At 35.1% G+C, this 15,985-nt stretch overlaps 1 protein-coding gene and 1 long non-coding RNA gene across 4 annotated transcripts in view; one reads left to right on the top strand and one right to left on the bottom strand.

Moving 5' to 3' along the window:
• Positions 1 to 15,689, top strand: part of THSD7A (thrombospondin type 1 domain containing 7A) — a 437,500-nt gene extending 421,811 nt beyond the window's left edge. For 2 of the 3 annotated variants that reach the window (XM_053897780.1, XM_053897779.1), the window contains 5 exons: positions 3,105 to 3,200; positions 6,430 to 6,512; positions 6,857 to 7,067; positions 9,526 to 9,613; positions 10,291 to 15,689. In XM_053897780.1, coding sequence (XP_053753755.1) covers positions 3,105 to 3,200; positions 6,430 to 6,512; positions 6,857 to 7,067; positions 9,526 to 9,613; positions 10,291 to 10,375 — 563 coding nt within the window. In that variant the 3' untranslated portion in view covers positions 10,376 to 15,689. The remainder of the gene's footprint in view (positions 1 to 3,104; positions 3,201 to 6,429; positions 6,513 to 6,856; positions 7,068 to 9,525; positions 9,614 to 10,290) is intronic. The other variant, XM_053897781.1, reaches the window with a different exon arrangement.
• On the bottom strand, positions 2,112 to 10,455 carry LOC109263756 (uncharacterized). Its single transcript, XR_002078376.2, has 3 exons — positions 10,388 to 10,455; positions 6,822 to 6,953; positions 2,112 to 3,237 (listed from the first exon to the last, which is right to left on the bottom strand). It is a non-coding gene; the product is annotated as an uncharacterized LOC109263756 (long non-coding RNA).
• Positions 15,690 to 15,985: the final 296 nt, after the last annotated feature.

Here is a 15,985-nt window from a genome sequence, read left to right as displayed (position 1 = left end):
GAGGTACAAATTTCCAGTTACAACGTAAATAAGTCAGAGGGATAAAAAGTACATCAGAGGGAATATAGTAAGATTTTAATAACTTTGTATTGTGACAGATGATAACTACACTCACCGTGCTGAGCATTTCCTAACGTGAACAGATTTTTGTTTTTAGTATTTATTTATTTTTGAGTGACAAGGCACAGTGAGGAAAGGGCAAAGAGAGAGGGAGGGGAAACAAAGAATCCAGAGCAGGCTCCAGGCTCTGAGCTGTCAGCACAGCCCCACCCAGGGCTTGAATTCATGAACGATGGTATCATTTTTGAACCAAAGTGGGGAGGCTTAACTGACTGAGCCACCCAAGCACCCTGGCAATTTGAACAGGTTTTTAATGTGTTATGAGATATTGACCCAAAAATTAATACAAAGAGGTCGAAGACCAATAAGATCCCAGAATTTCAAGAAGGAAAAAGTGGGAGAGATTAGGGGACTTACATGGCTTTTTTCAAAATTTATTCTACAGCATTAGTAATTTAAAAAGAGTGACAAGTCAACAATAAAGCAATTAAACTAATGAAAGAATCTCAGGAACAAATTGTCATATATGGATACATGACAGAAATGAAAGTCAGTAGGGTAGTAGGTGGGTAAATAATGTTGCAATAACTTGTTACCCATGTAATGTTTTTAAAATTATCTTTAGCTCACACCATACATAAAATTGTGTTTTAGATAAATTATAGACCTGAAAGTGAAATAGAACTATACAACATTTAAAAGAAAATATAGGAGAATATCATTATAAACTCAAGGTAGGGAATAATTTCCTACATAGGATGCAAAAAGCACAAAAATGGGAAGGAAGAAAAATTATTTTAAATTAAAATTTCAATCTTCTACATAATAAATGATCATAAACAAGGCTAAGAAAGAAACTACAGACTTAGAAAATATATTTGTGAGGGCAATTAATTTCCAAGGATTAGTATCTACAACGACTGATCCAAATTTTCTTTTGTGAATTTTAGATACATAAAAGTTTGTATTAAAAATGAAAAGATTTACAATAATCATAAACCAATTTTGTGTAACCGTAAATAACATACTTGCTGAAAAATAATTATTTTGCAAACCAAAAACAGTAACTTTGACAAGTATGGTCTTGTTTTACATTTTTGCAAATCTCTAATATCTGGCTTAAAGGAAGACAGGTGGATTCTTTACTTCTGCATTCAATCTGTTGCAGTCTTATTTTGGTTTATGTATATGAAGAAAACCCAGCTCTACTCACATGAATGTGTACTTGAAAAAGTACACACACACACACACACACACACGCACCTGGGAGAATGTCAAAGTCTCCCAGGTTCTCTACAGGATACTTTGAGAACTGCTATCCTAGAATAAATATTTCCACAATTCAATAAGAAAAGGCACAGATTTCAGTAGGATAAAAAAAATGGCCACAAGATATAAAGAAGCAATTCTCATAAAAGGAAGTCTAAATGCCCCCAAAACATTTGTTACTCTTTAATAGCTTTAGTAATTACAGAACTACAATTTAAAATGACAATATAGGGGCACCTGGCTGGCTCAGTCAGTTGAGCATCTGACTTTAGCTCAGGTGATGATCTCGCAGTTCACTAGTTTGAGCCTCCTGTCTGGCTCTGTGTTGACAGCTCATAGCCTGGACCCTGCTTCAGATTCTGTGTCTTCCTCTCTCTCTGCCCTCCCCTGCTCACACTCTGTCTTTCACACACACACAAAAGTAAGTAAACATTAAAAATTTGTGAATGACAATGCAGCTTCCACACCCACCAGACAAACCAGAAGTTTTAAATCTGGCAATTATCAATGTTATTAAAGGCTTAAGCAATGATAACCCTTATTCACTGCTGGTGGGTGTGTGGATTGTTGTTTTGGGGAGGGAAAAAAAGTTATATTTAGGAAGGTTGCAGCCATCCCTATGGTGATACACAGCAGTTTCTCCTCTTGATATTTACTTTAAAGAAGCACAAGGAGACTTGCAGAAGGTGGACCACTGAGGCATTGTACTAATAGCAAAAATTGAAAACAACCTAAAAGGCCACCAGAGAAGAAATAGCTAAAAACAAACAAACAAAAAACTGTGGCATTTAGTACAGTGGAATTTTATATAGCAGTTAAATAAGACCAGAGCTGCATTATAAAAAAAGTCACATAGAAATATTTCTTCTACAATACTGAATGTTTCAGATTGATACATACAGTATACTTTTAGAATTCTTAATCCAGTTGACCTTTGAACAACATGGTTTGAATACTGCAGGTCTACTTACATGTAGATTTTTTTAAATATAAACACAGTAACTATACTTTCTCTTCCTTATGGTTTTATTTTAAGCACATAGTACATAACACATATAATACAAAGTATGTGTTAACTGACTGTCTATCAGTAAGGCTTCCGGTCAGCAGTAGGCTGTTTATAAATTTTGGGGGAGTCAAAGTTCTACACAGACTTTAGACTGCATAGGGGTACATGCCCCTAACCTCCATGTTGTTTGAGGACCAGATGTGCTGTATTTTATGGATATATACATACCTCATATAATGTATTATATTAAAAGAATAAAAACCATGGCAAAGGAATGCATGTATCTACTTTAAAATCGTGGCTTTTGCTGGATAGATATGGAGGAACATCACATCAGGAAGAGGACCTAATAATAGGATATCACGTTCATCTTATTTTTCACTCCCCAACAGACAAAAGAAAACTAAAGCAAACATGTCTAAATGGTAGTATTTGTTAAAACTGCATAAGTAATTGAACATTTTTTGTTATTATTTGCCCCGTATGTAAATTTGATATTTTATAATACTTTGAATGTTAAATTATATTAAAAATCCAAGTTCACATCAGATAGGACAGTGGACATAAAACATTAGTTGGGATTTAGGAATGTATCGGGAATTTTATAACATTTCCATGGTAATTTTAGGACAGTAACATTCGAATCATTTTTGAGATGGATTCACCACTTTTCAGTTGTTTATAAATATTTTCCTAATATACTTTCCCCATGATTGTCCTTCTAGACAGCAGAATGCTTCTGTTCATGTTTATTGTGTCCCTGCAGATGGACAGTGTTATGAATACAAATGGATGGCCAGTGCTTGGAAAGGTTCTTCCCGAACAGTCTGGTGTCAAAGGTCAGATGGTATAAACGTAACAGGTAAACCTCCAAATTTCTTTGGTTTTTGAAAGTCTTCCTGTAACGCACATGCAGTTGGTTAAACAATTAAGGAAACAAAGATACTCAAGGTATCCAAAACATGTTGCAAATTCAGTACCTAGGCTATATATAACTGGCGACCAATGACTTTTATTTTTTAATGTTTCAATTAAATTCTCCCTCATCTAGCCATTTTAGACATTGCTGCACGAGTTTGGTTAAAATAGTCTAATTCCGGGGTGCCTGGGTGGCTCAGTCGGTTAAGCGTCCGACTTCAGCTCAGGTCACGATCTCGAGGTCCGTGAGTTCGAGCCCCGCGTCGGGCTCTGGGCTGATGGCTCAGAGCCTGGAGCCTTCTTCCGATTCTGTGTCTCCCTCTCTCTCTGCCCCTCCCCCGTTCATGCATAAATAAAACGTTAAAAAAATTTTTTTTAAAAATAGTCTAATTCCAATAAATTATCATAATTCTCAGATTATCTTTCCTAACAATTTTTATATGTGAATAACTTACCACATGCTAAATATATAGATATATATTTTGTTTCTGGATCTTAGAGACCATATACATGCAGACCAAAAGTATTAAAAAGGGAGTATGATTTTACAAATCTAAGTATCTTGATACTTAGATAATTCAGAAATCTATGTTTTAGTTTTCTATTCATTAATAGGTAAAATCTGTTGGCAAATCTCAAGCCCAGACTATCTGGGCAGCTAACCCACTCTGTCTCCACTCAAAAATTATATACTCAAAGAAGAAATCCAAATGAAAAATCTTTCTGAAATGTCCCTTGACCCAAATACACCCCCAAAGAGCTTCTCTAATCTGCAATTACTTCAAGTCTCTTTATCTAAACTCAGTAAATGCAAGGGATCTTAATGTCCCTATGAAATGGCAAGAAACTTGGCTCCAGGTATGTACTGAACCACCTTGCAAATTTCCTAGGAAAAAAAAAACAAGGTTGGAGCCAGAACCTCAACCCTAAACATATGACCCAAAGATCTAAGATCTCTCCTTCAACAATTTATTTGTGTAAGTCTAATCTGTAGAAATCTTCATAGTGCAGCAGTAGCATGAGTTTTGACAGTTAACTGCTTAGGGGAACCTGCTGACTTACTGCCATCGTTTTGACCCTCTGGCAGGGAGAGAAAGTAATGTGCATTTGGGTGTCTGTGAGTAATGTCCATTTATAAATTTAGCTGTAATATATACATCAAGATAACAGGAACAGGAATCAATATGCTTTTTGGAAAGCATCAATTTTTATATTAAATTTTAAATTACCTGCATTTATTTAAACATAATTACTTATTTCCTCCCTATGAAAGCTGGAACAGGATATCAAATTATGTTTTTGTGAAGGTAAGATTTTATACATGACAAATCTGTATCAAGAAACCATTGATAATAGCAACTCCCAGTGGACACATATATAACAAAGAAGAGACCCCTGCCAGGAAACTCTTTGCTCTCTCTCAGTATTAGGCAGAAAATGTTCCAACCACACCACTGTTAAGAGGCATATGGGGAGAAAGAGTCCTGGGAAGGGAAGCATAGATTTTCTAAATTTGAAGGCATTTATAGAGGTGGTACATTCGACTCAAGTGTTGAAAATGAAGGTCTGCATTCTTTAAACTATTCAGAGGGGATGTTGCAGCTTCCCCAGAGGGTCCTATTACTTCCAGGGCTTTTTTCCAAATATGGATGCAAATAATATTTGTTTGCCTTTTCTTCTACATATTAAAAGCTCTTTTCTCACTAAAATTGGGGATAGTCCCCAATGCCAAGGTAAGTCAAATTTTAAAAGACTTGCTGTAGAAATCATATGTTCACCTTCTTTTTAATTCATTAAAGCATCCCATGTATTTCTTTCTAATACTCTTTGATACCAAAAAGCCAACATGTAAATGATTTGTGATAAACTCTATATGCATTCTTCTTCCATCTTTTAGGAGTGGTAAGATTCTTTATGAGATATAGACAAGCATGTGAAGTATATTACCTACCTTGACCGCCTGCTTCTGTTTTATGATGTTGTCCTTATTAGAAATCAAGATGTTATTTTCCTTTTTCTTCATGTGTTTAATGATAATAACTTCAACATGGACATTTAACTGCAATTTGCTTTCCCATCACAATTTTTTTTTGATGAATAGTGTATTTATATTATTGAGAGATAAGGCAAAGAATTAACAATAGTTATCTTTGATTAAATCCCAGGGGATGATCAGTTCCATAAATAAAGGAAAAAACTTTGCTTTCCTAAAATTCTGTTCAAGTGAGCAAGTATGGTTTGAAACTCTAAGTTCCTTCCATATCAGCAATATGGTTTCTCTAGGACATCTGTTCCTATCTTAAAACCTCACTTTTAACAACTTACGCAGGCACACTCTACTTGAAAAGAAGAAAGAGAAGGAAGAAAAAACAGAGCTGCAATGTCAAGTTTAAACAATAACATAAATATACCTCCTAGTAGCTGCAAGTGTTTTCTTTCCTCTACCCCCAAAACTCCTGAATTAGCAGGAATTGGAAATTTTCTCAAAGAAATATACATTATTAGAGAAGAACATGTATGTGGTAGTCACGTAAATTAAAGAGACATCTCAAAGAATGTGACAACTATTTCTTTGAATAGCCAAGAAAAAAGTTAACTCTGAAGGAAAATTAAATCTGTTTTGCAATGTTGAACTGGGCCAACAGGGGGGACTAGGATAGAAATAGCCCTTGTGCAATTAGTGTTTTCAAAGTAGCAACTACAAAAACAAGCGCTTACTGAGCACCTGCTGAGTTCCAGGCTCTGTGCCATCTGCTCTGAAGAAGAACAAGAGTCTCTGGGGCGCCTGGGTGGCTCAGTCAGTTAAGCATCCAACTTCAGCTCAAGTCATGATCTCACAGTTCTTGAATTTGAGCCCCACGTTGGGCTCTGTGCTGACAGCTCAGAGCCTGGAGCCTGCTTCAGAATCTGTAACTCCCTCTCTCTTTGTGCTTCCCCTGCTCACGCTCTGTCTCTCTCAAAAAATAAGTAAATGTTAAGAAAAATAAAAAAGAAGAGCCTCAAGTTCCTGTATAAAGTGGTCAAGGTTAACCAACTATCTCACAATCAGTTGCTCTCAGAAAAATCCATGGATTCCCAAAGTGGTTCAGGATTCAAAGACACGTCTATACAACAGTGTATTTCTATCGTTGCAAGAGATGCTGCTTGTCAATGTATGATTTTCTGTTCTGCAGGGGGCTGCTTGGTGGTGCGCCAGCCTGATGCTGACAGGTCTTGTAACCCACCGTGTAGTCAACCCCACTCTTACTGTAGTGAGGTATGTGTGAATTCAATAGGATAAATAAACTAGCTTCATTATTTCTCACCCCACTGACTCTTGTACAGTCCATTCCCCCTACCCCAAAACGCATGTCTTGAGGCCTGCAACTTAATTTCTGGACCTCTCCGTTTATCAATGTAAATAATTCTAAATGTACTTGTTTCTGTTAGAATAATTTGTGTACAATAAAAAATGTATGTCCTTTTTTATGTAGTTAAGACAGAAACTACATGTGGTAAACTTCCAAAACAACACTTCTTGAAAGCCTTCTCTTCAAGTCCTATCTGTCATGCTTTCAAAGATCACCTTATATGTGTAGAAATCCTCTTGTTCTCCTGCAGATGAGGACATGCAGTTGTGAAGAAGGATACACTGAAGTCATGTCTTCTAATGGTACACTTGAGCAATGCACACTTATCCCCGTGGTGGTGATACCCACTGTGGAGGACAAAAGAGGAGATGTGAAAACGAGTCGCGCAGTACATCCAACCCCATCCTCCAATAACCCAACAGGACGGGGAAGGACCTGGTTTCTACAGCCATTTGGGCCAGGTGAAGTGACTAGACAGTGTTGATGTAGAATCTCTTACTTATACATTTAACCATGTCAAAGGATTAAAAGAATGAGCAAGCATTTTCATATGAGCTATTAATTATTTCATCTGTACTCATTTATTCTGATACTGCCATATATTATGTTTTTACTATTATAAAAAAAAAAAGCACTCATGCTCAAAGTTCAGAGAAATGACTTTCTTCTATGGAAAAAAAATTTAGGATATTAGTTATTTTGATCTCAGACCTACATTTACAAGTATAATTATGATCATATTGAATAAAGAAATCTAACAGTGAAAATATTAATGAGGAAAAAAGTGTATTGTCATTCAGAACTGGAACAAATAAAACTGTAAAGACATTCAAGAATTTTTCATTTGACCACAGACGGGTAATAATTTGAACCTAAAATAGGAACATCAGTAATGCAGTGCTGTGCCAAGGGGCACTTGGTGGCCAGCCCAATTTCTATCAGCTCTTCCGTTTGATAAACTGAAGTAATCAGAACCCGTACTAGCATCAGATACAGAAGGGCAGGGATGGAGCCTTCCTGTCTAGATGGGATGATCTAAATTTGAAGACTGACCAGACCCCTGTCATATCAAACAGACATTCTTCATGTGTCTAGTAATGGGCTTGAAGCCAATACAGGCAAAAGCTTGAAGGTCTAGTAAAATGCTATCCCTACTCTGCATACTTTCTCTCCCCAGTTGAAATCAACTATATGCTTATTCCTGGAACTAACGCTGGTGCTTAAAATTGTGCTATGAAGGCTATATGGTAGGTAAGATCATGATGGTGTTTCTTACACCAAGAGGAATTGCTAGTTAGTGACCAAAGGAAATCGCCAGGCAAAGCCAGGTGCAGTCTACCTTATACTTGTTACAAACATGAGAAAAGAAAGAATCCTCATAGCTAGCACCTCTCTCTTTGGAATGTATTAAGTCAAAACACTTTCCCTTACTGGAGAATCACTATTAGGATTTTAAGTATTTTCAGTTTTGGAGTGAGGTAGCTCAAATACTGTGATTTAACCACATTATCCCTGCCTTGGTAAGGTTCTTAGCTGAAATACAATTTATTTTGCAAAGCTGACTTGTCTTTGCAAACACGGGAAACTCTTCTCTCAGTATTCAAGATCATGGACCAGCACATGGCTGTTAGCAATTGTGACCTTGAATAAGAATCCATGCAGATCTCCTCAAATCAAAACTGGTTTTTAAAAAGAGTGTTTTAAGTTTAATATATAGCTTCCCTACAGTGAGTATTTTAGTATATTAAAAAGGTTTATGTTCTTAAAAAAGTACATTTAGGCATTGTTCTTGGTTTTTGAGGAACTCAAAGATTATTTGTTGAAGAACTCTCAGGGCAGATTTTAAACCAGTGTCTAATTTTTTAAGTCTTGAGAATTGAAAAGAAGGCTATTTAGAATATTAACAGATTGTTTCCAACTAATGGACCCCTGGGTTGATCCAGCTTCAGGCAGAAAAAACATTTGTTTTTGATGCCTTCCAAACATTAAATAAACGAGAGTGTCTGTGAAGTCCATTTGCCCAATCCATAATTTTTGCACCAATGTCACCTTTAATTTTACGTATGCAACAGAAAATATGTGTTGATGTGAATTTCAGATTAAGTTAGGTAAGGTTATTAATACTATCTTCTAGTTGAAGTTTATTCTCAACACAAAACTAAGAAGTTCAAAGAAAGTAAGACCAGAAAACCAAATTAGGGAAGTTCCTGTCTTGCCTAATTCCATATAATAGAAAAGGTAGAAAAAAATTATTCAGAGTTAAAAAATTATATGTTATAATCAAACTTGGCTATTTTCGCAAATGATGTTGTCAAATGAACCTTAAAATACAGTGTAAGTGTAAATTAGATAAAAGATTAATTCTAAAAAAATGTTGAACAGATTCACTTTCAATTCATCTAGGAAAAAAAAAGGCTAAAGTGACAAAATTTATGTTCAAATACCTGTCTGCATCAACCCTAAGCTATTGGACTTTCTTGAAATTGCATTATTTTTCTTCTTGTAATTGCCATTCTTAGAGTGAAAATCAGAACAAAATGTTTATTTAGCATTACACATATATTTGATTTGAACTAAAATTTAGTTAAGCAGCAGCAAAAATTTAGGCATATAAACTTGAAATCGGAACACAAATTTAATTGAAAACATTATTTCTTTGCCTTTCAAGTCTCATTGGTAATTTACCTTTAATGAAGCAGCATCTAACTCATAATAGCAGCGTTGCATTCATCATTAACTGTGCCTAGGCAGTAATTCATTTTGTTTTGAAACAATGTGGTCATATGTGGCTGGTCATTGGTCATAGTTAAAGACTGTCTCATATATATATATATATATATATATATATATATATATATATATATATATAATCACACACCAAACTAATGTAAATTAATGACTAATATCCATTCTTCTTAGATGGGAGACTAAAGACCTGGGTTTACGGTGTAGCAGCTGGGGCATTTGTGTTACTCATCTTTATGGTCTCCATGATTTATCTAGCTTGGTGAGTAACTATTTCACAATCTAAGGGGGCACAACAATCTATTTCAGCAAAAATACTGTCGGTTGACCATAACACAGGAACAGCAAACTAAATCAAATAAGTATTCCACATTGAGTGTTCGTCTGCCATTCTAAATAAAAATGGCTTCTGTCATAGTTGGTCTAAAACCTACCAAATCTGAGCCGTTTGAAATCTGAAAATGAGCCAGAGCTGCGCCAGGTCATCTTAAGTGTGTTCTCCTTGGTTCTGCAAGAGAATACTGCTTCATATGCTTACGGTGAACTCCAGACTGATCCTCAGTTACTACTGGGGGAAGAGATTATGGTCATACCTAATCCGATTCAACTATCTTTTTAAACATGTATTATGAATTATGTATTATTTACAAAGATTTCTGCTCAAATATAAATGACTATACTATAGTATTTCCATTGTTAGTACCAGAGGAATTCCATTTGATAATTCACTTTTATAAGATAATAAAATATGGGAGGAGTTCTTTTTAAATTTTATTCAGACCATACCTAAGAAATTCAAAGATACCAGAGTATCCAATTCTAAGATTGAATTTAGGTCATACAGGCAATTAGCAACTTTATCAATACATTTCAAAGTTTGTCATTTAAAACAGAATTTACAAATGATTCTTTCTCCTATTGTTGTTGTGTTGTTTACAGCAAAAAGCCAAAGAAACCCCAAAGAAGGCAAAACAACCGACTGAAACCTTTAACCTTAGCCTATGATGGAGACGCAGACATGTAAAATATAACTTACCCTGGCAACAACCAGTTTCAGATTTCTGACTTTGCAGTAGACATCCAGAAGCCACAAAGCTCTTCATACTGTGTGAATTAAAATGCAATGTAACTTTTTAAAAGAGCATCAAAGAAAGGAGTGAAAATCACAGTGCCATTGGAGATATTAAGACAGTACCACTTACAAAAAAACAAAAAAACAAAAAACAAAAAAACAAAAAACAAAAAAAAAAACAAAACAGCCCTGAGAATTCTAGGAGTTTTAGTTGAATACATGCTGCATTCTAAGTTTTCTGTGATCTTTTCTGATATCTACCAACTGACAATTCACATTCATCTCTAAAATATGGTTGTGGAATTGTTCAGTTAGGATGCCTGATCCAAGCCTCTGTCGGCAGTGTTAACCCGTAACAACATTTTAGCATGAAGAGTTTATACCAAGATCTCTACAATACTATAGTGAAGCATAACAACATGTATACGCAATTGAATGACACACATTACTACGTCAGACTATATGTACTTGTTAATAAGCAATTTTAATGGTGAATAAAAGATAAGCGAATAAAAGATAAGCTCTAAGCGGAGCAGAAAACCCATTGAGTAAATTCAGCATCTTGGTCGTTTGATGATAGCTTTCATTAACCTGCATTTCAGAGGCAAAGACTTTCTTCTAAGAATTAGTTCGTGTCTTTCTCCAAAATACGAATGCTGGACATGTACTAGGATCTTAGAGAAAAAAAAAAAAAAGTCCTCAAGTTCAGTATTTTATAGTGGTTATTGTCTGGAAAACTTATTTGCTTGTGTTAATATATTTCTACTTTCCCTAATTTTCAAACTGGTTGCCTGCATCTCTTTTGCTATATGGAAGGCACATTTTTGCACTATATTAGTGCAGCATGATAGGCATTTAACCAGTATTGCCATAGAAACTGCCTCTTTTCATATGGGATGAAGACATATGTGCTCAGAGTGTCATGGAGACATTTGCAAGTTCTTGTATTCTAAAGAGTACAAAGTTCAGTTTGGATGGCAACAGGATGGAATTCGCTATTACATCTGCTATATACACTCTTCCTCATTGCTGCAGCCATTGCGAAATCAACCACATGGCAGGGATTTAAATGTTCAAATCCCGAACTCATTAACCTTTCAAAAGATGGATCTCTCTAGTTGGTTTTTAATTGTACTTTGAAGGCTGTTTATGACTAGATTTTTATATTTGTTATCTTTGTTAAAAAAAGAAAAGAAAAGAAAAAAAGGAGCGGGTTGTCTTTTTAATTTTGAGCAGATGGAGAAAATAAGGTCTTGATAATTTTTGTAACTAAAAGGAATCAAAATTGTGTGTTGACTCTTCTTTTTCCTGATTCACATTCTTCGTTTCATGTCTAATGTATCCATGGTTGTGTCTTTCTTACTACTAAAATTTGAAGGAGTCTTTGTATGATTTCAAAAGCTAAAATTTTCAAGAGAGAATAAGTGTTTTGCCCAGGACTTTGTTAAATATCTAGACCAAGGGTCACAAACTTTTTCTGTCAAGGCCCAGATAGTAGAAATTTTCAGCCAGGTCTTTGTCACAACTTCTCAATTCTGTCATCAGAAGAATGCAGGTGTAGACAATACACAGTACATAGAAGAATGAACACAGCAGTTTCCCAGTAAACCTCCCATTATAAAGACAGTCATCAGGTCACATTCATTTGCAGGTTGTGGTTTGCTGACCACTGGTCTAGAAGTTTTTTCAGTGCTTACCTCTTAATTGTGTCATCTTTTGTTTTCATTCATTCACCTTAGAATATGAGAACTGTTTAATTTGAAAAGTGAAAAGGAGTCATTCAACTTTTTCACTGTTTTGGAAGTAGTTGTATTTTTCACAGATGTAGCCCTGGGAAAGGCACAGTGAAGTACTATCTATCTGATTTGGTAGACTTCTTGTGTGTGAAAAGAAAATTCAAAAGGTGCCATTAAAAAGCAATTCCATTTTTCAGGCAACATTTACTGCAACAACATTTGGTAGAGGGGAGGACATTAGGTTTTCAGGTCTTTTAAAAATAGTATAATAAGCTATTTTATCTTAAACATAGCTGTGTTGCTATAAAAGTGGTTTAGACTAGGTGTTTTACATTCATAGTAGAGTTTGAGCTCCCCCTGCTGTTCATTGGATTATTTGCAAAGATTACAAAAAACATCAGATTATCAGATGTTGCCTCAAAAATTAACAAATTTCTACCTACTTCACTAAGAATTAAATGTAGAAAGCACTAATTCCTTATTAAACATTCACTGTATTAGGCAAAGCAAATCATTTAAAAGCAAATAGGTGGTCACAAAGATGAGAATTTTACTTTAAATCAAAGATTTAAACAAAAAAAACCTCATAAAAACAAATTCCATTGCATCTGTCTTATTGAAGAGAAGGAATAAAAATCATATGATTGTTCTAAAACTGTGATCGTCAGTGTATGCACTCAGGGGTCTTCCAGATAATCCTCAAGTTGATCTCTTTGAATAAAATGAGCTCCATTTGTACAAAATGGTTGAGAAATAATCTGCAGTTACTTGAAGAATTTAGCTAACAGCCTTATAAAACGCGTGCAGCACCTACTAACTTTGAAGTTACTGAATAGAATAAAATAGCATTGCACAAAAGCTATACTTCTGATACTGTAAAAGGTGACTAATTCAGAAGGCAGATCAGTATCGTGTAACCCATATATTAAGAATTAATGAACTGATCAAAATTAATCAATTTTATGAAAATACATTATTTTATTCATAAATTAGTTACATTTTACAACACTATATATATGAAGGAGACTGGGTTCAATGTGACCTAACACTAGGGAACGTATTGGAAGTTCACTATTAGGATAAATACTGGGTGGCCTCTTGTTACAAAGATGGAAGGCAGGACATGTAGCCAGCTGGCTATTTTGGACAAATGAAGGTTACTAGATTCATGTTTACAACATGAAAATACCCTTAGTTTTGTTCCTGGCATGAGGCAATAATGAGTGAAGTACGTTACTGGAATGTCATAAATATTTTATTCCTCCTGTTCAATTCTAGCAGTTCAGGAGGGGGATATACTAGTAACTGGTCCGTTGACACTTTTGCCTTACCAAAATGACCTGTGAGCCCACAAAAGATTTAGAACTACTGCTCTATAAACATGAAGGTCTGTTTGGTTTAAAAAAAAAAAAGAAAAAAAGAATGACACAGTATTGTACTATTTTGTTGGATTGTTTCAATAGAAACCACACAAAATTGGCACAACTGATCTCTCTTTAGAGGGTGATTTGCTTCTTTATCACTATCTAATCTAGGATATGGACCAGAATTCTTATTTGAAAGCCTTTTTGAAGACACTATAGTGTAGCTTCAAGCTAATTTAGAAAGGAGTGCATAAAAGCATGTTCTTAATTATAACAAAGCACAAATTACTTATGACAAAACAAATACTTCTTGAATTATCACATGTAAGATACTCTGCTAGACACTGTAAAACAATTAGTCATGACTTTTGTATCGAAGACATTCAAAAAAAGGAATTATGTTTAATGAGTGAAGAAGTTACTTAAATCACCCTTTACTCGATTTGTTTCTAGTGCGAGATTTTTACCTTGTGTAATGTCCATGTCTCAGGCCATGCTGTTAGGCTTTTGCTGTAACCCTCCTTTGCCCTCAGGTAGGTGGCAATGCTCATTGTGGCTTAATCAGAACACTGTTAAGTTCCTGGACATTCCAAGATAAAGCCACATATGCAGAACTTCTTACAGGAAGTAACATCTCTCAGTAACCTCCTCTAAATCTCTGTACCCATTGCTCCTTTATGATCATTTTCTCTGGTGTCTCTCTGCTCTCTTAACAACAATGTTGTCTACTTTTCTCAGAACCGCCATCTACCAATACATGCTCAAAGTGTTAAGTAAGGGGGGGAAAGGTGAAGCTATTTCTTACCTATTACAGTCCAAGTGTCACTTAAGAGTGTGAACATCTTGATTTAAACAAAATGTAAGATATAGAAGACATACCCCCCCCCAAAAAAAAGACTTTCTGTAAAAATGTCAATTTCTATCCTCTATTAAGTATGACCCAGTTATCTCTTCCTCCTCCTCACCTCTGTGCTCATGTCCCACCCTGTTAAGAGAGGAAGGCAGGCCTGTACCTTACAGAAAGGAGAACCCATTCTTGGGGTTAGTGGGAGTTTGAATAGATTTGTAAGAATCATGCTTCCAAAATCATCTGAGATGTATGTGTAAAAGTATTGCCAAATTCAAACGTGTTTCTTGTTCCATTTCCCACCAAGTCCGAAGGTGTTGAAAGGGAGAGCCATACAGGAAAGAATTTGTGAAGAATCTTGCCAGCAAGTGAGCTTTCTTAGGTCTAGTTTACATGTGAGAGTAAAACATCTGCCTGTCCCACCTGGTCCCATCTTCAGGTAGCCGTGACTACAGAAGAGGATTTCGGCATCTTAAACTGGACTGTGGGCCTAGCAAGCATGACTCTTCATAAAAAGGATGTTTTGCAGTGTGAATATGGTAATTCTCTGTCTAGCAGGGACACCGAAAATGGTTATGTCTACTTTATTGAGTAAAACATGCTAAGTGGATAGAGTTAACGTTGTAGTTTTATGTTTTCATGCTTCTACCCAGCCAGATCTGAAAACGAGCAGTATACAAAAACTTTTAGTTTGTGGAAGTCATGTTTTCAGCAATCAAAATCTCTAGTCTGTTTAGAATGTAAAACTGTCAGTCTTGTGTTTCGTAGACTTTTTTTTTCTTAAAAGCAATGGTTTCTAGAGCATCTACTTTGAAACTTCAATGAAATTTTCACAACTATTTTTCAGCAATCTATGTGTGTTTGTTTTTAAAAAGTAAACATTAAGATCCCCTCTCTGGTACTTTTTCCTGCCTATTTGTAGCACAGAGATTTGAAGAGATCAGTATCTGTCATTGTAAAATATAACTTTATTAAATTTGCAATGTCTTTATATAAATTATAATCCCCTAAATGTTTTTTGTTAATTTAATTACCTGAATATTTATTTTGTTTAAATAAGGAGGCAGCTGTCTAAGAAGTTTTTGTTAATATTACTTTGTAAATTGTGTAATGTAATTTATTTTAAATTATGTACATTTCTTTTTTAATGCACAAGATGTCTATGTACAATTAACTACAGATTTGAAAATAATGTCACTAGCTTTATTCAGTTAATACAGATGGCATGTGAAGATGTAATATGCTTTTTTACATTTTCATATGGGTTATTTGTAAATATGTTGCCGACAAACATAAACATGGAAATCATTTTCATTCTACTCAAGTGTACTTTTTAATTTGCATCATTTGCTGCTCATAGGTGGGTTAAAAATATATATATTTCAGTGAATATCCAAACACTTTTACTGCTCTATTGCCTGTTCCTGAATTTTTTTTTTTTTTTTTTAATAACTCTAGTGGGGAAAGTTCAAGAGACGCAAACCTTAACTTTAAAAGTCTGCTGAGGCCACCACATTCATCATTGTGGACAAATGACCTGTTGGTGTCCAGTCAATTAAAAGAGCACCAGCAGAGGATAATAAGACACCCTCGAACAGAGTGCAACACTAACTGC

This window comes from Panthera pardus, unplaced genomic scaffold (assembly GCF_024362965.1).
Source record: "Panthera pardus isolate Hobbes unplaced genomic scaffold, ASM2436296v1 HiC_scaffold_8, whole genome shotgun sequence".
NCBI classification, from domain to species: Eukaryota; Metazoa; Chordata; class Mammalia; order Carnivora; family Felidae; genus Panthera; species Panthera pardus.
Note: the sequence above shows the minus strand (reverse complement) of the source record. Positions and strands in the feature narration are given on the sequence as shown.